At 41.4% G+C, this 23,546-nt stretch overlaps 1 protein-coding gene across 1 annotated transcript in view; it reads left to right on the top strand.

Annotated features, from left to right (window-relative positions):
- The window catches only part of DOCK2 (dedicator of cytokinesis 2), a 366,602-nt gene that overhangs the window by 56,316 nt on the left and 286,740 nt on the right, over positions 1 to 23,546 (top strand). Inside the window, exons 14-19 of the mRNA XM_058167876.1 lie at positions 1,768 to 1,892; positions 12,757 to 12,855; positions 17,169 to 17,241; positions 17,330 to 17,433; positions 20,893 to 21,076; positions 21,162 to 21,259. Coding sequence (XP_058023859.1) covers positions 1,768 to 1,892; positions 12,757 to 12,855; positions 17,169 to 17,241; positions 17,330 to 17,433; positions 20,893 to 21,076; positions 21,162 to 21,259 — 683 coding nt within the window. The remainder of the gene's footprint in view (positions 1 to 1,767; positions 1,893 to 12,756; positions 12,856 to 17,168; positions 17,242 to 17,329; positions 17,434 to 20,892; positions 21,077 to 21,161; positions 21,260 to 23,546) is intronic.

The raw sequence follows: 23,546 nt of genomic DNA, 5'->3' as shown, positions 1-23,546 counted from the left end.
TCAGTCAGCTGCAGCCGCGGCTGGCTGTTGGAGGTGAGTTACTGGCCCCAAAGGACAGGGTGCGCAACTTAGGTGTCCTCCTGGATGATCGGCTGTCGTTTGAAGATCATTTGACGGCCGTCTCCAGGAGGGCCTTCCACCAGGTCCGCCTGGTTCGGCAGTTGGGCCCCTTCCTTGATCGGGATGCCTTGTGCACAGTCACTCATGCGCTCGTTACCTCTCGCTTGGATTATTGTAATGCTCTCTACATGGGGCTCCCCTTGAAGTGCACTCGGAGGCTTCAGTTAGTCCAGAATGCAGCTGCGCGGGTGATAGAGGGAGCTACGCATAGCTCCCATGTAACACCGCTCCTGCGCAGACTGCACTGGCTACCTGTGGCCTTTCGAGTGCACTTTAAGGTGTTGGTTACGACCTTTAAAGCGCTCCATGGCTTAGGGCCTGGGTACCTACGGGACCGCCTGCTGTTACCACATGCCTCCCACCGACCCGTACGCTCTCACAGAGAGGGACTTCTCAGGTGCCGTCCGCCAAACAATGTCGGCTGGCGGCCCCAGGAAGGGCCTTCTCTGTGAGTGCTCCCACACTCTGGAACGAGCTTCCCCCGGGTTTACGCCAAATACCTGACCTTCGGACTTTCCGCCGCGAACTGAAGACACACCTTTTCATCCGCGCAGGGCTGGCTTGAATTGAATTTTAATGTCAAATTTTTATCAATTTTAAATGGGGTTTTTAATGTATGGTAAATTTTAAATTTCCAGGCTAATTTAAATAAGTTTTTTAAATCGCATTTTAAATTGTACTTTGTATTGTTTGTTTTATTTTGCCTGTACACCGCCCTGAGTCCTTCGGGAGAAGGGCGGTATAAAAATCAAATAAATAAATAAATAAAATAAAATAAATACACTTAAATCCTCTAATTTAATCTCTCTAGCCATTAACTATTATATTTTTATTTCTTTGTCAGGCCAAGTGTTTATGTAAAAAGGATAGATTTATGAGTCATTGCTCTTCAATTAATTTTTTCACTTTCAGTGGGAAATTAATGACACCCAGATTTTAATTTAATGGCACTTCTTCCTTCTCCTCCTCCCATTCTCACTCTATCTCTTCCTCCCTCCTTCTCTTCCTCCTCCTCCTTCCCTCCCCCTTCCCCTCCTCCCCCATTAGTATAAAGACATGTTTTACTTGTATGTGTGTCTACCTTTAATCTATTTGCCTATTTATGTTTCTATGCTGTTATTTGACATATAATGGCTTACAAAACAAAGAAGTTAACATTACTGACTATTCAAACTCTGGTGAAAAAGGTGCATCTCCCATAGCTTCAAGACCAAGCAAGCAAAATCCTCATCTTAAAAAGAAAAGAGTGGAGTTTGCCTGCTTTTAGTATGCATGTGTTTTTAGGTGAAGATGAAAGAGGCTTGTTTTCAAGTGAAATGTGCCCTTCGCAGTTTTTGTCTTCCTACCCTACCCACACTGCATAGCCTACATGCCACAATTCTTTGAATTCTGGGTTATCCTTGCCACTTTCTCAGCTAGCTGATTTGACCAAAGTTTACCAGAAGGTGTCACTGCAGAATGAGGATTATCTATTGATGATGGAGCTACAATCATCCTTTCCCTGAAGAGACAATGAAGTCAGCATTAAGATTAACTTCATTTTCCTCTTGAATGTTCTAGTATAACCCAGGGTATGGAAGAAATAGCTTTTAACGTGCTTTGTCACTATAGTGACTTACTTCTTAACTTTTGGTGTTTCTTTCACAGGCGATGTAAGAAATGACATCTATATTACCTTGCTATGTGGAGATTTAGATAAATTTAATAAAACTACTCAGAGAAATGTAGAAGTCACCATGTGTGTCTGTGATGAAGATGGGAAAGTGATACCTGTAAGTGCTATTCTGCTCTTAATGTATATATTTAAAAACGTGGTTAAAGGCTAGTGGCATTTTCTCCTTTAGAGTTTCTGAGGCTGAAACGGAAGTGGGTTTCAGCAGGTTCTGACCAGTTCTGGAGAACCGGTAGCGGAAATTTTGAGTAGTTCGGAGAACTGGTAGTAAAAATTCTGACTGCCCCTGCCCCTATCTATTCTCTGCCTCCCAAGTCCCAGCTGATCAGGAGGAAATGGAGATTTTACAGTATCCTTCCCCTGCCATGCCCACCAAGCCATGCCCACAGAACTGGTAGTAAAATTTTTTGAAACCCACCACTGGTCTGAAACTAGTGGCTTTGATCCAGAAGTTCTGTTTGCAGAAATGTGTATTTCTAAGCTAATATTTGCAACTTGTCTTATCCAACTCATGAAACAAAGACTGGATTCACAGAATCTAATCTTTGTGAGAAGCCATAACATAGTAGATTTGTTTTTAGTGTAACCCAGCATTATAATTCCTACAGCCTAATTTATGGTTTAGTGTGCTATATGGCATATAAGAAATATGAGGTATATATCACCACGGTATATCAAGTGTGAAGAAAAAAAGAGGAATTTTTAAACTTGAGTTCTTTGTTTGATAGTGGAAGATAGCAATAGTGCTTAGCAATAGCACTTAGACTTATATACAACTTCGTAGTTCTTTACAGCCTTCTCTAAGGGGTTTACAGAGTCAGCATATTGCCCGTAACAATCTGGGTCCTCATTTATCCACCTCAGAAGGATGAAAGGCTGAGTCAACCTTGAGCCTGGTGAGATTTGAACTGCTGGACTACAGTTTAGGCAAGATCAAGGCAAAATCCTAGTTAATCAGATTCAGCAAGCACTTCTTTAAAATGCTTAGTGTTTGTCTGTTAGTCCATTTCATAGCATTTGTTCCATGCTTCAGCCTGCACATTTTTTTATGAGAGTGTGAGCTTATTCAATTTCCATATATAGGCACAGCTGCAAGAAATGGAAATATAGCCGGGCAATTAAAAAGTAGCAAATATCTGGTTTTTCTTTCTTAATAAACACTTACCAAAGAGCTTGTTGAAATATTGCGAAACTAATTACAGGTAGTCCTCATCTTATGACCACAATTGAGCCCAAACTTTCTGTTGTTAAATGACACATTTGTCAAGTGACTTTTGCCCCATTTTACAAACTGTCTTGCCAGAGTTGTTAAGTGAATCACTGCAGTTGATAAGTTAGTAACCTGGTTATTAAGTGCCTGTAGTTTCTCCATTGACTATGTTTGTGAAAAGGTTGCAGAAGGTGACCACATGGCGTTGGGACACAGTAATGGCTATAAGTATGAACCAGTTGCCAAGTCTGAATTTTGATCACATGATCATGGGGATGCTACAAAGGTTGGAACTGTGAAAAACTGTCACTTTTTTCAGTGCCGTTGTAACTTTGAATGGTCACTAAATGAACTGTTGTAAGTTGAGGACTACCTGTTTTATTTTGTTACTAAGGTAAGAGAAAGTATTCAAAATAAAATCTAAGAATGACAAATCCAAATTATCTCCAAGCTAACTGGGCCAATGAAAAAGCCTGCCTTGTTACTACGCTTTAGTTTACTTAACATGGGAATAATATGTTTTCTCTTGGGAGGTGGGGGGAGAGACCAATTAAAATGAGCCCATAAATGGTATCATTACCACCAACTGAGGCAATTACTGCTGCAGCATCTGTGTCTAAATATAAAGCATTTGTAATATAGTTGTCAAGATGGTCCCACAGATGTCTATGTCTACAAAGTGGAGGGAGGTAAATGTTAATAAAGAGAATATTATCAGGACCTAAATTGGAGGAGACCATGCTGGCACATCGCTATAATAATCACATGACTATCGAATTTAAAGGGAACCTTTACAAAGCAGCTTTGAGAGGTTGTATTGTTGAAAGCTTTGTCAAAGTGTAGTAACTCTAACCCTAATCCTAATCCTCCCTACACGTTAATGAAAGGAAGCTCAAGCCTTCCTTTTTTCACACTGGTGACATGCAGACTAAAGTGACTGAGTCAGACAACAGTTTCCATGAGAGGAAAAGTGATGAAAAATGTTGAAGGATAGAGCTTTTGTCCTTTTACTTACTGGGTTACCTTTTTGTGATATCTGAAGATTAAAATGTATAAATATGTTGTAAAATTCTTGCTTTTGCTTAAGTAACAAGTACTAAAGAGCATATAAAAATTATTAAAGCATAGGCAACATTGTAATATCACTACTTACTTTTTTGTATGTTTATTGAAGAGATTTATGTGGCTCCCCATCTACTGGAACAAACTCTGGGTAGTGAACAAGAATAAAAACACAATGGATTTATAAAATAAGGCATTAAACAAAAACGTTGAGGCCCACTTCGACAGACCAAACATACTATGTCGATGATGTATATTTGTCTTGAATGATTCCTTCTGAAAACCAAAGAAGATTCATGACTGTATCTCATTTTTTTAATTTTAATTTTATTTAGTTTATCAATCATGTACTAGATAACAGGTATAAGTATAAATATGGACATGAACATAGGAAATGAGTACAAATAAATGGGGACAGTAGGACAGGGACGGTAGGCATGCTGGTGCGCTTATGCACGCCCCCTTTACAGACCTCTTAGGAATTGGGTGAGGTCCATGGCAGACAGTTTAAGGTTGAAGCTATGGGGGTTAGAGGATGTAAAGACAGAGTCAGGTGGAGCATTCCAGGCGTTGACCACTCTGTTGCTGAAGTCATATTTTCTGCAATCAAGTTTGGAGTGATTTACTTTGAGTTTGTATCTGTTGTTTGCCTGGGTATTGTTGAGGTTGAAGCTGAAGTAGTCATTGACAGGTAGTATATTGTAGCAGGCAATTTTGTGTACTATGCTTAGGTCAGACCAAAGGAGGTATAGTTCCAGGTTGTCCAACCCCAAAATTTCGAGCCTGGTGGCGTAAGAGATTCTATTGTGAGCAAAGGAGTGGAGTACGCTTCTCATGAAACACCTCTGGACCCGCTTAATTGTATTAATGTCCAATATACAGTGTGGATTCCAGGCAGATGAGCTGTATTCAAGAATTGGTCTGGCAAAAATCTTAAATCCAATATTTACTCTAAAATATGGTTGGCCAACATTTTGGCTTGCCTGAGCCGCATTGAGTAAGAAGGAATCTTCTTGGGCCAGATGCAAAATATATAATATAGTTAATGTATATAAATAACAAACTAGGTGTCCAGGGCTGCATTTGGCCTGCATGTTGCATGTTGGACACACCTAGTTTTAAGTATAATAAGATGATTAGGGTAATTTATTTATTCAATACAAAGTATTTATTTATTCCTTTGCTTTCCCTTTAAATTAATACAAACTTACTTCATGTATTTTTGATGTGCAGTGTTGGCTCAGTTATAGATGCTTCTGATGTGATAAAAAATTTAATTTAACAGAAAATTGCAAAGTGAGAAGAGGTGCAAAAATAACACACATAATCAGCCAACAATTCTTTTCACAGGAAAGTTTGAAAATAATTACCTTCTTGCATTGTTAAATTTCTAGGGAATTTCCTGTGGAATGAATAGAATTGATGGAAATGGGAAGGAAGAAATTAAGAGGGCATTTGAAGAAAAGAATAGCTACATGATGCAAAAATGTAAAAGAAATACCACCAAGTTTATTTATCCCAAAAGAAGATGAACCTGGGTTTAACTGATACCTCCACAAGTTATCAACATATATAAAAATCCTGCCCAATTGAAAGCAATTCTGGAGATTCCTCCCTCCCCAAATCCATATGCATGTATTTATTTATGCATTTAGAATGTTTATATGGTTGCCCATCTTCAAGAACAACAAGAAGAAAGGGATGTACATAAAATATAAAATAATACAAATCCAAAACAAAAAAAAATAATACCATCTAAAAATAATACGTTGGGGAAATTCTGTCTGAATGTCCATCCAGACATATATACAAACATACATATGTACATACACACACATACAAATACATTTTGAAGCACTTGTTAAAAGAAGAGGAAGAAAGAATATGATGTTATTTCTGTAACTGCCAAGACCTTTACACATTATGATGTCTAATTTTTCTTACCTCTTAATATCTTCCTTGTTTGCATGTCCATGAATGCTGATACCATTCTCACCATTTCCATTTCCATTGAATAAGTCTGGTAGCAGGTTTGAGAGAATTTTGGGAAAATATAGGTTTTTCTTCTTCTTCTCTTTACCATGATAGCAAAGACCGAGAAGTAGGCCCACTTTACTAGTCAGCAGGAATAGGAAAAATAGGTTCTTTGGCTTCTTTTTCTGCCGTTTGTGAAATCCTCTGCTTGTTCTAAATTGGACTCAACAGAATTGACAACTTTTATGAAAGGCTTCTTTGCTTTCCCTGACATTTTTCTTCAACTTTGTATTTTATTTATTTATTTGCAGTGTTGGTACTGAAGCTGCCACTAGTCAAAATTTCCAAATAGTTGTGCCTGTCACTTTAGCTTTTCAGAATTCCTGAGCACAGAAAGAAATCAGAGAATCACAGAGCTTGGGAATATCATTTAGGCTAGCCTCCACCGCCTGTTCCAGATAAAAATTCAAACTGAAGTACCATAACAGACAACTGTCTAATCTTTGCTTAAATACATCATGTGAAGGGAAACCCGCCACATCTCTGACTAAATCCTTCCATTGTCAATTTAATACTTTCTTGTACATTAAAGCACTAATTGCCTTCTTGTAACTTAAATCTATCATTCTGAATCCTGTCCTCTGGCAGGAAAGAACAATTCCTGGCTGTTGTCCACGTATCATCCTTTCATGTATTTGAACAGTGCTATAATCTCCATCCAGCACCTTTTGTTCTCCAAGCTAAACATTCCCAGGTCCTTCGATTTCTTTTCATAGGATTTAATTTCTAATGCCTATCATCTACACTGTCCTTCTTTGAACATGTTCCCACTGCTCTCCACTCTTCCTAAAATGTCACATTTGGATCAACATCCAACATTCAAGGAGGTGGAGAAGTCAGCAGGTGGATCAGAAGTGGGATTATTATTTTAAAAACTGTACTCTTATTCACGCAGCCTAAAACTGCAGCTGCATTATGCTACAGACTCATATTCATTTTACACTCAAAAGCCCATTCCTCCATTCCCCCCCACAAAGCTTTATTACTTAGCCAGGTATTCCCTATTTTATACAGATAGTTTTTGAGTTAGGACCACAATTGAGCCCAACATTTATGTTGCTAAATGAAACATTTGTTAAATGGGTTTTGCCCCCTTATACAAAGTTTCTTATAATGGTTATTAAATGAACCATTGCAGTTAAGTTAGTGTTGTGGTCCGTCAGCAGCCTACGAAGCTGGCAATGGAGTCGGACAGCAGTGAGGCTGAGGTGGGGCCAGGGCCATCAGGAAGTGAGGTGTCGTGTCCCACTCCTCCGCTGACGGCCGGGTCAGGGAAATCCGAATCAGGCTTGCCTCTGCAGCTCTGCCCAAAGTCCTAGCAAAGTCCTCAGAGCAGGCAGGAGACCAGAAAGTGACTTCAGCAAGATAAGTTCGACTTTGCCTGACTCAGAGACTGCCAGAAAGCAGATCCTTTATATAGGCCATGGGGTGTGGCTCCATGACTCAGCACTCATTAAGGCCTGCCCCTCCCTTCCTTCTGTTGCCTCCGCCTATCCAGTCTTCTGATGCGAGGGTCACTCCAATCAGCAGCTGTTGGAAATAAACTTTCCTCAGGCTCACATGTTGTGGAGGAGGGGGAGGGGTCTAGCTGCTCCGTTTGCCTGGGCATGGAGCCAGGGCTGGGGCTGGGGGGTGCTCTCTCCTCTGCAGCCTGCTTGGGCATGGAGCCAGGGCTGGGACCGGGAGGTGCCCCCTCCTCTTCATCTTGTCTGGGCATGGAGCCAGGACTGGGGCTGGGAGGCATACATTTCTCCGTGTTCGGGAGCAGATAAGAAGGCCCCGGCTGCTGTGAGAGCGGGCAAGACACAACATGAGGTGTGGACTCCAGAGCCTCCAGAGACTGATAATAGTGAGGCAGAGGAACAGGAGGAGCCTGTTGCTAATGCACGCATGAGAAGAGCTGCCAGAAGGCAAGAGCAGCTCAAGCAGAGAGGGCAACTTGGAAGCAGGGCCAAAAGATGATTGGCCCCTCCCATAAGGCTTAAAACAGACCAGCACTGGTGTTTCAGCTTGCCAGAAAACAACGTTGTCTTCTGCTTCGTCCTCTGCTTCGTGTACATCTTTGTTTTTGTGGACATTTGCCAGGAAGGGCCTTTGGCAGTTTGCCTAATTGGACTAAGGTTTGTGAGATAACCAAGGAATTTGTATTGGGAGGCATTTGTTTTACTTTGAGTTGAATGCCACTGGGAATGAAGTAATTCCCAGCTGTTTGAATAAAGTTTGTTTTTCCAGGGACTAAGTTTATTATTAGCTACTTGCGCCTGGGTCACAACAGTTAGTAACACAGTTGTTAAGTTAAAATGGCTTCCCCATTGATTTTGCAAAAATCAATTAGAAAAGGTTAGAATTAAAAATTAGAAAAGGTTAGAAATCAATTAGAAAAGGTTAGAAAGAAATCAATTAGAAAAGGTTAGAAAAGGTTGCAAAAGCTGATCACATGACCCCATGACACTGCAACCATTATAAGCATGAATCAATTGCCAAAAAAATCTGACTTTTGATCATGTGATCATGGGGATGCTGCAATGGTCGTAAGTGTGAAAAATAAGTCACATTTTTAGTTGTTGTAACATTGAACAGTCACCAAATGAACTGTTTTAAGTCAACGACTACCTATAGATGTGTGCTTGATGCCTGTCTTTTAACTGAAGATATTGAGACACTAGAAAGAGTGCAGAGAAGAGTAACAAAGAAGATTAGGGGACTGGAGGCTAAAACATATGAAGAATGGTTGCAGAAACTGAGTATGTCTAGACTGATGAAAAGAAGAACTATGGATGACATGATAGCAGTCTTCCAATATCTCAGGAGTTGCCACAAAGAAGAGGGAGTCAAACTATTCTCCAAAGCACCTGAAGGGAGGACAAGAAGCAATGGATGAAAACTAATCAAGGAGAGAATCAACTTAGAACTAAGGAGAAATTTCCCGACTGTTAGAACAATTAATCAGTGGAACGACTTGCCTCCAGAAGTTGTGAATGCTCCAACACTGGAAGTTTTAAAGAAGATGTTGGACAACCATTTGTCTGAAGTGGTGTAGGATTTCCTGCCTGGGCAGTGGGTTGGGCTAGAAGACCTCCAAGGTCCCTTCCAACTCTGTTATTCTCTCTATTTATTTATTATTTATTTATTATTTAAATTTTTATACCGCCCTTCTCCCGAAGGACTCAGGGCGGTTCACAGCCAATTAAAATACACAATGATACAATAAATACAATTAAAATACAGTTAAAAAACTTATTGAATTGGCCAAGATTAAAATTTAGAATAAAAACCCATTAAAAAACCCATAAATTTAAAACTAACCCAGTCCAGCGCAGATGAATAAGTGAGTTTTAAGCTCGCGACGAAAGGTTCGGAGGTCCGGAAGTTGACGGAGTCCTGGGGGGAGTTCGTTCCAGAGGCGGAGCCCCACAGAAGGCCCTTCCCTGGGCGCCGCCAGACGACACTGTCGCGCCGACGGCACCCTGAGAGTCCCTCTCTGTGAGAGCGCACGGGTCGGTGAGAGGTATCCGGTAGCAGCAGGCGGTCCCGTAAATAGCCCGGCCCTATGCCATGGGCGCTTTGAAGGCGTTCACCAACACCTTGAAGCGCACCGGAAGGCCACAGGTAGCCAGTGCAGCCTGCGCAGGATAGGTGTCACACGGGAGCCACGAGGGCTCCCTCTATCACCAGCGCAGCTGCATTCTGGACTAACTGAAGCCTCGGATGCCCCTCAAGGGAGCCCCATGTAGAGAGCATTGCAGTAATCCAGGCGAGGCGTCACAAGGGCGTGAGTGACTGTGCACAAAGCATCCCGGTCTAGAAAGGCGCAACTGGCGCACCAGGCGAACCTGGTGGAAAGCTCTCCTGGAGACGGCCGTCAGGTGGTCCTCAAAGACAGCCGTACATCCAGGAGAACGCCCAAGTTGCGCACCCTCTCCATCGGGGCCAATGACTCGCTCCCAACAGTCAGCCGTGGACTCAGCTGACTGTACCGGGATGCCGGCATCCACAGCCACTCCGTCTTGGAGGATTGAGCTTGAGCCTGTTTCTCCCCATCCAGACCCGTCACGGCTTCCAAGCACCGGGACAGCACTTGATAGCTTCATTGGGGTGGCCGGTGTGGAAAAGTACAGCTGGGTGTCATCAGCGTACAGCTGGTACCTCACACGAAGCCACTGATGATCTCACCCAGCGGCTTCATATAGATGTTGAACAGAAGGCGAGAGAATCGACCCTGCGGCACCCACAAGTGAGGCGCGGGTGACCTCTGCCCCCGCCAACACCGTCTGCGACGGTCGGAGAGATAGGAGGAGAACCACCGATAAACGGTGCCTCCACTCCCAATCCCTCCAACCGGCGCAGCAGGATACCATGGTCGATGGTATCGAAAGCCGCTGAGAGGTCTAATAGGACCAGGGCAGAGGAACAACCCCTATCCCTGGCCCTCAGAGATCATCCACCAACGCGACCAAAGCCGTCTCAGTGCTGTAACCGGGCGGAAGCCGGACTGGAGCAGGTCTAGATAGACAGTTTCCTCCAGGTGCAGGGGAAACTGATATGCCACCATACTCTCTACAACCTTCGCCGGCGGGTTGGAGACGACGATAATTACCTAAAACAGCGGGTCAGGAAGGCTTCTTGAGGAGGGGCCTCACCACCGCCTCTTTCAAGGCGGCCGGAAAGACTCCCTCCAACAAGGAAGCGCTCGTAATAGCCTGGAGCCAGCCTCGTGTCACCTCCTGAGTGGCCAGCACCAGCCAGGAGGGGCACGGGTCCAGTAAACACGTGGTGGCATTCAATCTACCCAGCAAATTCTAATTCTGCAATTGCCTGGTTAAATTCCAGTTTGTGATTTTCAATTTGTTTCTTTAACTTATTGTGACAGTTTATTTCTGCCTTCTGGTGTTACCTCTCTCAGCCCCCTGTCAACTCATTAGCCATTATTTAATTAATTAATTAATTAAAATGCTGAAGCACAAGAGGCAGCAGCACTGAACCATGGAGCACTCCACTCCGTATTTCCCTTCAGGATGGTGAGAAACTTTTAGGGAGTACCGCCTTACAATTCTCAAGCCAACAATGTCTCCACTTAATTGTCATGCCATCCAGCTCACACCTAATTAGCTTGCTAATCAGCATATCAACGGGCCACTTCATTAAATATTTCTTGTGAAACATGTGCATTTTTCTCAGAGAGAGAACTGAGGCAAAATAGGAGCTGAGTTATCCTACTGTATCTGGTGTTTATTGCCTGCTAGCATTTTTGCTATCTTCATTGGATATCTGGCACAGCAATTCTGTTTTCTTCCTTTTCAAAAACACCTTTTGGAAGGAATGGGAATCTATTTTAATATTCTTTGCCAATTCCTATTCATCTTGTCACACCATTGTTAGACTTCATCCCTGTCTGTGTATTTTTGGGAACTGTCTCTCTTTCTACCTCCTATATGGGTTCTTTGGTTGGGATGGCAGTAGGAGAATACCCAGTTTTATTTTACTACCTTCTATTCTGCCCCCCCCTCATTGGAATAGTTGTGTTTTAGTATTTTCTTTTTTAGGAAATATTTTTTTTTCTCACACAGACATACATAGTTGTAACCCTCGACTTATAATAGTAACCCTCGACTTATAATAGTTCATTTGTGACCATTCAGAGTTAAAAATGGCACTGAGAAAAGTGACTTATGACCATTTTTCACACTGTTGAGGCATCCCCATAGTCACGTGATCAAAATTTGGGTGCTTGTCAACTGGTTCATATTTATGATGATCGTAGTGTCCCGGAGTCATGTGATCACCTTTTGTGACCTTCTGTCAAGCAAAGTCAATGGGGAAGCTATATTCACTTAACCATGTTACTAACTTAATAATTGCAGTGATTCGCTTAACAGCTGTGGCAAGAAAGGTCATTAAATGGAGCAAAACTCACTTAACAAATGTCTCACTTAGCAACAGAAGTTTTGGGCTCAATTGTGGTCGTAACATGCGGACTGCCTGTACTGTACTTACTAAAACAAATAAAGAAGTGCAAGTGTGTATATCGCATAGGAATTGCTTCAGTTTTAAACAATTAGTTATGCCTCTATCAAAGATAAGGGTAAGCCAGCTTTTATGGGATCTTCAGCACCCAATTCTATGACCTGGGAGGAATGGGAGGAGTAATTTTAATTAGTCACCTTTTAAAACTTTCCCCAAGTACCTTGACACAGCATATCAAACGCTAGAAGACTCACAACAGAGTTACAACCACCCACTAACAAATAAAAAATAAACCAGAAAATCAAAGACAATAAGGTGGTTTTATAAAAGTTCATCTGGTATAGGTTCTGAGTACCTGTATAATTTTAGTTAATCTCATCCTTTTCAGTTATCTACTTTCTAGACAAGATTTGACAACTTCCAGGTTGTGTGGACTAAGTCCTAGGATTTTCATCAATTGCCATGCTGGCAATAGAATACTGACCTTTGAAGTCCACCCATACAGAAGTTGTTATGGTTGGATAATAGTGCTATAGACATACATGTTTAGATTATATATCTTTCCCTTTCTGGAATAAGAAACTAATCTCAAGGATTATAACAGATGTGAATGGGAAAATGTATTTGTGATGAAAATGATACATTCATAAGAACTAGGAAGTAGCATCTCTTTTTATTTTTCTGTTTTGGACAGAATGTGATTTGCTTAGGGGCCGGAGACAAGCCTACGAATGAATACAAGTCAGTTGTCTATTATCAAGTCAAACAACCTCGTTGGATGGAGACATTAAAGGTACGACAGATCTCTGTTTAAAATCTTAAGATAAACTATTAATATCGCTGATTTTGCTAAATGATGACCTCCGAGAAACAGAGCTAAGAAATCCAAGCTTCAGAATGTTTAGGTATGCATTAAAATGACTTTGTTGGGCCTGGAAGCCATCTTTTGCTTTGGGCCTTCTGGCTTGCCACATTTAGTATTGTGGGAAACTGGGAGGGGGGATTGTATGGAGCAAGGGTGATATATAGTCATAGCATTCCTTTCTCAGAGAGTCAAGGACATCTTGCCCTGCACCTGGATGGGTGTGACTGGGACGTATTTCCAGATGGGACGGTGCATTGATTGGACCATGTGATGGACATGTGGGTGCAGGGGAAGGGACTTGGACTTTCTTATGGGTGGGAAAAACCTGGAAGCTTTCAGATTCAGGTTTTCCTAGATGTGCCAATATGACACCTCTAATAAAATGGAACTTTGAAGAACTTCAAGCCTTGGAGTCTTCTTTTGCTGGGGGTGTTACTTGGAACCCTGACAGACTTTAGTTTAAAACTATTCAGTTAACTTCCTTAAATCCTATAAGACAGACTACATGGAAATGAAAACAATAATTATAATTATATAGTTTGCCATAAATATGTTTTATTTCAGCAGGGCAGTACAATATAATATAAAAATATAAATGTGATATAAAAAGTTGAAGAAATCAATAAAATGCAGAACTGATATATATCCTAATTTCAGGTGAATAAATTAGTGGAGATTACCGTAGTTTTATATATAATGGGTAATAAGCAAATTGTAGGAAACATGTGATGCAAATAACTCCAGATGGCTGTAAGAAAGCATATTGGAAACCTGTTTCTGTTAATGGTAGAACACTGTAGAGAACATATTAAAATATCTTCAAGAAGAGTAAAGCCAATTCATTTCTTGTGACTTCAAAGACTTCTCGGTCCAGAGTAAGAATAATTTGTAAGTGATCCCATATAATAAAAATTTAAGTTAAGTTTATAGTGAAACATTTATATTCTCCTTAAATAGCTTTTGGATCATCTAGTCCAGTGATGGCGAACCTTTTCGGCAGTGAGTGCCAAAAAGGTTGTGCGGAAATGTCACCTCCGTGCTCGTCAGGGCTGCACTCTGGAAAAGCTGAACTTCCAGGTTCTAGTGTGCATGCATGCCTAATGAGCAGCATGCGCAGGCTGGTTTTCAGCACTGCCGTGCATGCAAAGGGATTGCGCTCTGGAAAAGCTGAACTCCCAGGTTCTGGTGAGCATGATCACCTGACAATCAACTGGCCAATGCGCATGTGCATACCCATTTTTGACACTGCCACGTACACAAAGGACAGCTGATCATCGTGTGCACATGCGTGCCAGAAACCCAGAAGACAAACAGGCAAGGCCACATGTGCTGGGTGACATGGCTTTGCGTGCCACTTTGAGCACACGTGCCATAGGTTTGTCATCACTTGTTGTGTCTTGCCCGCTCTCACCACAGCCGGGGTCTTCTTATCTGTTTCCGAACGCTGAGGAATGTCCTAGTATGCCTCCCGGCCCCAGCCCTGGCTCCATGCCCAGACAGGCTGAGGAGGAGGGGGCACCTCCCGGCCCCAGCCTTGGCTCCATGCCAAGACAGGCTGCGGAGGAAGGAGCACCTCCTGGCCCCAGCCCTGGCTCCATGCCCAGGCAAACGGAGCAACTAGACCCCTCCCCCTCCCCCACAGCATGTGAGCCTGAGAGAGGTCAATTACCAACAGCTGCCGACCGGAGTGACCCTCGCTTCAGAAGAATTGATAGGCGGCGGTGTCAGAAGGAAGGGAGGGGCAGGCCTGGATAAGTGCTGAGTCATGGAGCCACACCCCATGGCCTATATAAAGGATCTGCTTTCTGGCAGTCTCTGAGTCAGGCAAAGTCGAACATATCTTGCTGAAGTCACTTTCTGGTCTCCTGCCTGCCTTGAGGACTTTGCTAGGACTTGGCTGGCAGAGCTGCAGAGGCACGCCTGATTCGGATTTCCCTGACCCGGCCGTCAGCGGAGGAGTGGGACACGACATCACTGATCTAGCCTGATCTAGTTTTTAGCCCATCGCAAACAGTGATCGTCTGGTAAAAAGAGCAGCAAATGTAATATTTGTATTAAAAGGTGGTATTGGAACTTATCAGCAAAGCAAAATTCATAAGTTATATGGTCATTTTCAGTGGCAAAACTGAGATAGAGCTATATAATTATGAATGCAACACAGGTAACAGTTTCCCCTGCACCTGGAGGAAACTGTCTATCTGGACCCGTTCCAGTCCGGCTTCCGACCCGGTTACAGCACTGAGACGGCTTTGGTCGCGTTGGTGGATGATCTCTGGAGGGCCAGGGATAGGGGTTATTCCTCTGCCCTGGTCCTATTAGACCTCTCAGCGGCTTTTGATACCATCGACCATGGTATCCTGCTGCGCCGGTTGGAGGGATTGGGAGTGGGAGGCACCGTTTATCGGTGGTTCTCCTCCTATCTCTCTGACCGGCCGCAGACGGTGTTGACGGGGGGGCAGAGGTCGACCGCGCCTCACTTGTGGTGCCGCAGGGTCGATTCTCTCGCCTTCTGTTCAACATCTATATGAAGCCGCTGGGTGAGATCATCAGTGGCTTCGTGTGAGGTACCAGCTGTACGCTGACTGTATTTTTCCACGGGCCCCCCCAATGAAGCAATCGAAGTGCTGCCCCGGAGTTTGGAAGCCGCACGGGTCTGGATGGGGAGAAACAGGCTCAAGCTCAATCCCTCCAAGATGGAGTGGCTGTGGATGCCGGCAACCCGGTACAGTCAGCTGAGTCCGCGGCTGACTGTCGGGAGCGAGTCATTGGCCCCGATGGAGAGGGTGCGCAATTTGGGTGTTCTCCTGGATGCACGGCTGTCTTTTGAAGATCATTTGACGGCCGCCTCCAGGAGAGCTTTCCACCAGGTTCGCCTGGTGCGCCAGTTGCGCCTTTCTAGACCGGGATGCCTTGTGCACAGTCACTCACGCCCTTGTGACGCCTCGCCTGACTACTGCAATGCTCTCTACATGGGGCTCCCTTGAAGGGCATCCGAGGCTGCAGTTGGTCCAGAATGCAGCTCTTGGTGATAGAGGGAGCCCTCGTGGCTCCCGAGTGACACCTATCCTGCAGGCTGCACTGGCTACCTGTGGCCTTCCGGTGCGCTTCAAGGTGTTGGTGAACGCCTTTAAAGCGCCCATGGCATAGGGCCGGGTTACTTACGGGACCGCCTGCTGCTACCGAATACCTCTCACCGACCGTGCGCTCTCACAGAGAGGGACTCCTCAGGGTGCCGTCGGCGCGACAGTGTCGCCTGGCGACACCCAGGGAAGGGCCTTCTGTGGGGCTCCGCCCTCTGGAACGAACTCCCCAGGACTTCGTCAACTTCCGGACCTCAACCTTTCAGCGAGCTCAAAACTTACTTATTTATCTGCGCTGGACTGGGTTAGTTTTCTTAAGTTATGGGTTTTTAATGGGTTTTATCTTTAAATTTTAATTGTGGCCAATTCAAATAAGTTTTTTATTAGTATTTTAATTGTATCTACAATGTATTCATTTTTTACTTGGCTGTGAACCGCCCTGAGTCCTTCGGGAGAAGGGCGGTATACAAATTTAAATAATAAATAAATAAATAAATAAATAATTCTCAACTTGTGATCATTCATTTAGTGACTCTTCAAAGTTTCAACAGCACTGAAAATAGTGACTTATGAGTGATCCTCACACTTATGACTGTTTCAGTACCCCAGCAGTCACATGATCAAAGTTCAGGTTCACTGCAAGCAGCGGGTTTTTATGATGGTTGCAGTGTCCCGGGATCATGTGATCACCATTTGTGATTTTCTCAGCCAACTGCCAACAAGCAAAGTTGGTAGGAAAAGTCAGATCACAACCTTGCGATTCACTTAACGAATCAGCAAAAAAATAGTTGTAAAATTGGTCCAATTCATTTAATGACTGACTTCCTTAACAATAGAAATCAGATCCAAATTATGATAATAATTTTAAGACTACATTAGTTACAGTATATCCAAGTTATGAGTTCATTATGAAATTCCAAGCCATATTGAGATAAGTAGTAATTTATACTTACTAAAAAAAAATCTTAAGATATATGATAAAATACAAACCTTGAAAAATCATTGTACTCAAGAGTTTTCACTGATAAAACTAACAGGTCTCTTTCTATAGATAAATATTGACAGTTCTGTTTCAAAACTAACTTTTTCCTCCATTCCTTGCATTGATGTTATTATTTAACAGAAGTTGCCGTTTATTTCAAATGGTCTTTCTTTAAATAGGTAGCCTTACCCATTGAGGATATGCAAAGAATTCATTTGCGTTTTATGTTTAGACATCGGTCATCTTTAGAGTGTAAGTAACCTCTTTTGCTTCTTGATTTCAACATGCAAAATTAAATAAGCTGGTAAAAACTATTAATACCAAATTCTGGGTTATTCAGCTAAAGACAAAGGAGAAAAGAACTTTGCAATGGCCTATGTAAAATTAATGAAGGAAGACGGGACAACTCTGCTTGATGGCATTCATGAACTGGTGGTTTTAAAGGTACAGTCTTACTATTTTATCTTATTGCATTGATTTGGTATTGGTGAATACAGTGGAAACTTCCTATTGTGCTATCAAAATATCGTAGTGCACTCTAAGAAAAATTGCTTTGGCATAATATGCTTTGTCTGAATTTGGTTTGTTGTGTTGCATTGTCTAACAATGTTCAGTGTATGAACTTATTTTTAACTCTCAAAGTTCTTTAGACTTCTCTGGCTTATATTTAGCAATAGCAATAGCACTTAGACTTATATACCACTTCACAGTGCTTTTACAGCCCTCTCTAAGCAGTTTAAGAGTCAGCATGTTACCCCCAACAATCTGGGTTCTCATTTTACTGACTTCGGAAGGATGGAAGGCTGAGTCAACCTTGAGCCTGGTGAGATTTGAACGGCCGAACTGCAGCTAGCAGTCAGCTGAAGTAGCCTGCAGTGCTGCACTCTAACCATTGCCCCACAAGCCTTCTCCAAAACTCAGTGGCTTACTGTATTTGAATGTTCTCTTAAATCAGCAGAATAGGTGAACTTTAATATCGGAAATGCTGAGAGCTGAAAAAAAACACATGGATTTAAGTCTCAGCATGTTGTACAAATCAATACACAAACCATGGTTTACCGTGAGGAAATCCAGGATCGTGAGAATTTTCTGTTAACTCCTGAAGATGAAGATGGCTTCCTGTGGGCTACATACTTAGCTGGTTGAGATACTTGGCAAAGAGAATTGATATGGAAGTATGAGAGAAAGGTTCACCTTTGAAGCTGACAGTACATCAATTTACCTATTTTTTCTTTTCACTCTTCTTTTAGTGATTTCTTCCTGTTTTATTACAACACTGCTTACATAAACAGCTTACAGAGGAAGCATATATATGAACTACAATGCTTGCATACAGGATTTTTTTATTTTTTTATAGAATATTATATGCAGAGTCCACAAACATAAAAATCACATTATTTATTTAAAATGCTTGTTGGGTACCCAACTCAAAACCAGAAATCCTGGTGGCTCACAATCATAGTATAAAAACAACAATTATACAAAAAAAATATTAAAGCAAAAGGAGACAAAGCAAAAACAACAAAACTTGATGCCATACTCAGATTCCTTTGATGCAACCACAGCGCTCTCTTTCAACTCTGGCTTCATTTTATTCCAATATTTGGGACTAAACCCACCTTTTTACAGCCTTCCAGAAGGCTAAAATTGTAGGGCCAACTGGATCTCAAGGGGAAAAATCTCCCACAGGGTATTCCATTATAGACCTTAATTACAGGAATAGGAAACCTTTTTTTTTTTTTTTGGAAAAAAGTACCACGGCAAAATAGTTTTGTTGAGTCTAAACTTTAAAGATGGGATTTAAATCGGTGGCTTTGATTTCTCCCTCCATGAGAAGATAATTCAGAGTGCAAAACTTCATCCAAGGGCTTGGTATGAGAGATTGAATTTGTTTGTCTGTAAAAGGCAGGCACATGCAAGGCAGGTTCAAACACTGCAGCTGACGTTTATTCTGGAGGGAAAAAAAAATCCAGCTATCCTCAAACACAGCTAGCAATTAGCTCCATTTTCTGATCATTTATTCTTTCAGAGGAACTATAACTATCATGCCTATGGCTTCAGTGGTTTGGCAAGTGATTACTTTCTACAGAATACTATTGACACACCATGTAAAAAAAAAAGGAAGACGTGAGCAAAGTGGTGTCCAGTTTCTGCGTGTCACAAGGAAGCTTCTAGGCTGCGCTGAATCAGCTCTTTGCTTTTGACTGACTTTTCTTTGAAGCAAAATGCCCTGCCTTGATGCTTTTAATAGAGGGTGTAAAGGCAGAACCTGCTGAGGCATTGATTTGAAGTAGCTTACTCCAGCAGCTGGAGTGGAGTCAACCATACTAAGTGAAACATTGCTGCTCCACATAGCCTTAGAGTCTAGTGGCAAATTATTGCCCATAAACATGCATGTAAGCAGAGTGGTTTGGCTTTGGAAATAATTTATTAATGGGTATTTTCAAGGTTTCCTTGAAGAGAAGGAAACTTTCTTGGGGGAAGCAGATCCCACAACAATGATACATCTTTTTTTTTTATGACCAGTTTGGATTATTGCACTGAGCTATGATTAAAGACAGATCAAAAAAGGTGAACATGCTAATACTGTACGACTTACATTTGCTGCCTATTGATTCTCTTGTCCAATTTTTAGTATGATCCTGGCATTAAAAGCCAATTTTCGAATTTTAAAAGAAAGTGATAACTTAGATTAATTAATTGCTTTACCTTAATCTTCACAGTGTGACTTTATTTTATTTTATGATTGCTTAAACCCTTTTCTATGGCAAGCTTACTTCACATCAAATGCAGAATGGATATGCTGGTGGAATAGTTTAATGCGTGGTCTTTCATTTAACCTGGCTGTAATCTCTTTAGGCCTTTAACAGCTAATAATCTTGCGGTTTCTCACTTTTTTTTCAGAGTACTTCCACTTTAATATAGCAAAACATTGAAAATCCATTACAGCAAAGCCCCTGTATCTACATAACTTGAATATGTTAAAATGTATAATTTTTATTTATTTATTTAAATAATTTATCTGAAGCCCATTTTTCAATAGTGATGCTGGGCAACCTCATATAAAGTGAATTTCAATCATCCATATGGAATGCAATATGAGTTATCATGAGCAAGTTCTCCCAATCCAGAAAGAAGCATAGTTAGTGCATAAGTGGAACTTGCACAAAGTGAGTCCCACCATCCCCAGTCACACCTGCCACCTGTTCTTCAAGCAGATCTGTGAATTGAGGAGGATTCTCACACACACACACACACACACCAATTTTGATTTGGGAAGAGCACACTCAAGAAGAATTAGGGATAGAACTAAGGGCAGGGGATGGAATTAAAATCTACAGCTACCAAGTTTTGCCAGGGTTGAGACAAAGGCTACCCCCCTCTCCCAAATTCCTGATAGCATCCAGGTACCAGGAGAGAACTTTGTTGATATTGCTTGATCCGTGGTGGCACAGTGGTTAGAGTGCAGTACTACAGATTGAATCTCACTAGGTTCAAGGTTGACTCAGCCTTCCGTCCTTCCGAGGTTGGTAAAATGAGGACCCAGATTGTTGGGGGCAATATTCTGACTCTGTAAACTGCTTAGAGAAGACTGTAAAGCACTATGAAGTGGTACATAAGGCTAAGTGCTATTGGTCGGCCTAGAATGAAGTTGTACAAGTGGATATCATTAGCCTACTGTGCCAATATGTGCAAGGACTTGTGTACTTTCATTTTCTTTATCAACTGCAGACGTATGCTTGTTCACGTGTCATTTGAGATTTTTAGACATGTGGTTTATCATGTAGAAATGTGTGGTATTGTGGAAGCAGGAGTTTGCAATAGAAGAGTACAGCAAAATCATAGACGTTTCACTTAATAACATCTGAAGTCAGTGAATCTCATTAATGTTTTGTTTTCAAGGGTGATAGTAAGAAAATGGAAGATGTCAACATGTACTTGAATCTCCCTTCAACCCGCAGTCAAGTAGAGCCTAAACTCTCTACCTTAAGTCGGAGTGCAAGCATTGTTGGAGGTCTCTCTATAAGCTCAAGAGATTCCTTTGCCATTTCAACTCTCGTTTGCTCAACTAAGCTAACTCAGAATGGTAAAACAACTAACTATTCTAAATTATACTTGAAAGGTATTCACTGTCTATTTGTACTTGAATATATTCCTCCTCTTTTCTGTAGTCGGTTTACTGGGCCTTTTGAAGTGGCGAATGAAACCTGAGCTCTTGAAGGAAAACTTAGAAAAATTGAAGATTGTGGATGGTGAAGAAATTGTGAAGGTATATCTTCTTTCAGCCAGGGCTTTCTATGAAAACAGATGCTATGAATCAGCAGGAAAATTTTACAATTTTCATGATTGAAACTTTGATTTGTAAGGGTTGTCATTTTTATGCAGGATCTGAGGTATTGCTCTTCTTCAAATATTATTGTATTACAGTTTGGTGAAAACTTCAAGATACTTGTGTGTATTTATTTCTGTAGGTGCAAGAACTGAATACATGATAAAGATTTTCAGAGGTGATTTCATTGTTAGCTGAATAAAAAAGCTACTTCAGGCAGCAGATGTGGAATAGGTTGAATTATACGGGGGTTTCTCTCCTATCGTGCCCAGGTATCCACTTTCAAGTTTAGTGAAAATATGCCTGTGTCAGATTTAAGAGTTAAAGCCGTGTTTTTTTATGTACCATGCATAGGATAAATATCTGAGCGGTATTTCTTCTTAATCTTGTCTAAAACTAAAATAGATTATCCCACATATCAAAATTGTTTCCAGTTGCAACCAAAAGCTCTTTCTTTTGTGACTCCTGGTACTAATTCTTGACAGTGTTGTTTCAAGGGACTCTGGAAAATTTGGTATCTCTTGATAGAATGGATAGAGATAGCTAGCTAGCAAGGTAGCAAGCTAGCTAGGTATCAAGCTAGCTATGTAAGTAGATAGATAGATAGATAGATAGATAGATAGATAGATAGATAGATAGATAGATAGATAGATAGATAGATAGAAAAGAGAAATACATTCTTCTTTGTTGTTCATGTCTTTCTCTTTCCCTGTTTTTTGCCTGCTTTTTATTCTGTTTTGGGCAGTGAACTATTTTTTTTAGGCTTGTTGATTATTGAAGTAAATCTCTAGCTTTAATTTTGTAGATGTATTGAATGGTGCATGTGTTTACTCGAATCTAGATATATGGATTTATGGGAAGTATGCGGAATGCCAACTAATGTGGAAATCATCCACAATCATTTTCCAATACATCTGAGGGAGCAAAGTACTATTTCCTGGATCCAAGGATTTGTATTTTTCACATAACACACTAGACTGGTTTTAAAAACATGGCTTATTCAGTATATTGCAACAATATACTCTATACTGATTCTCACAATAAGCCATGTTAATTAAATGTCAGTTATCACATTACCACAATAAGGCAAAGGTAAAGATAACATGTTTTATAAATCCAACCACTATGTTGTCACTTGCTTTCTTGCTGAATAAAGAAGTTACATTTCCCAAATTCCTTCCAAAATTCATACAAGCAATATTAGAACTATCACCTAAAAACTGAGGTGGCCATGGAACAGTCACTTTCTCTCAGCCATAGGAAGGAGGCAATGGCAAACCACTTCTGAGAAGACCCTTGTAAGGAAACTGCCAGGACTTTTTTTCTGAGAATTGGACAGAATCATTGAATAGAAAAAATGCCACATTTCTTGTTATTTATGTATTTATATTTCATATTTATAAACTGCCCATCCCTCTCAGAGAGGGGCTGTTACATAGTTTGGGAATAGCAGGAACAGTACGAGATGCCCCCATCCAGTGTAGGCAGGGTAGGAATTGGAAGGGAGAGAGGGGTGGAATTAATTACATACTTATATGAAGATTGGATTCCTACTTCCTTTTTTCAAGAAAGTGTTCCTGTTTGTGGTTGGTTTAATCAGGTTTAACCATGATTAATGAATCCAACCAGTCTTTCCTTCCTTCCTTCTTTCTTTCTTTCTTTCTTTCTTTCTTTCTTTCTTTCTTTCTTTCTTTCTTTCTTTCTTTCCATTCGTGCAAACTCTGGACAGGTGACGTCTTTCTAGCGAGTTTAACTTCTGTTCTCAGGAAACTTCATTTTTTTCAGGCCTTATCCATCTTTACAAATCATAGTTATAATGTGAATGTATTCAGAATTCTGAGTTTGATGTACTTCCTATAATGTGAAAATGCTGGCCTAAAACATTTTCAAGAGAGCTTTTGAAGGTGGGAACTATATTTCAGCCAGGCCTGATGAAGGCCTCACAGCATCTGAAGAGGCAGCAGACCAAATTTTGAGGGGGGAAAATAATCAGTAATGCTAGAAAAGGTTCTATTAATTCCACTAGATTCTCCCACCATGCCTTCAATCAACTAAAGAAAATCACTGAAGAGCCATCTGCCTGCCAGCATGTGATTTTTTTCCAAAACCAGGAACAGCAAGGGGCAATTATTTAAATTACCATGCATATATTCATAGGTATGGTATGCATAGTTTTGAAAGAGTAGAGGGGTCTTAGTCAATGGATAGGAAAATGTCTGTAAATATA

This window comes from Ahaetulla prasina, chromosome 2, assembly GCF_028640845.1.
Source record: "Ahaetulla prasina isolate Xishuangbanna chromosome 2, ASM2864084v1, whole genome shotgun sequence".
Taxonomy (NCBI): Eukaryota; Metazoa; Chordata; class Lepidosauria; order Squamata; family Colubridae; genus Ahaetulla; species Ahaetulla prasina.
Note: the sequence above shows the minus strand (reverse complement) of the source record. Positions and strands in the feature narration are given on the sequence as shown.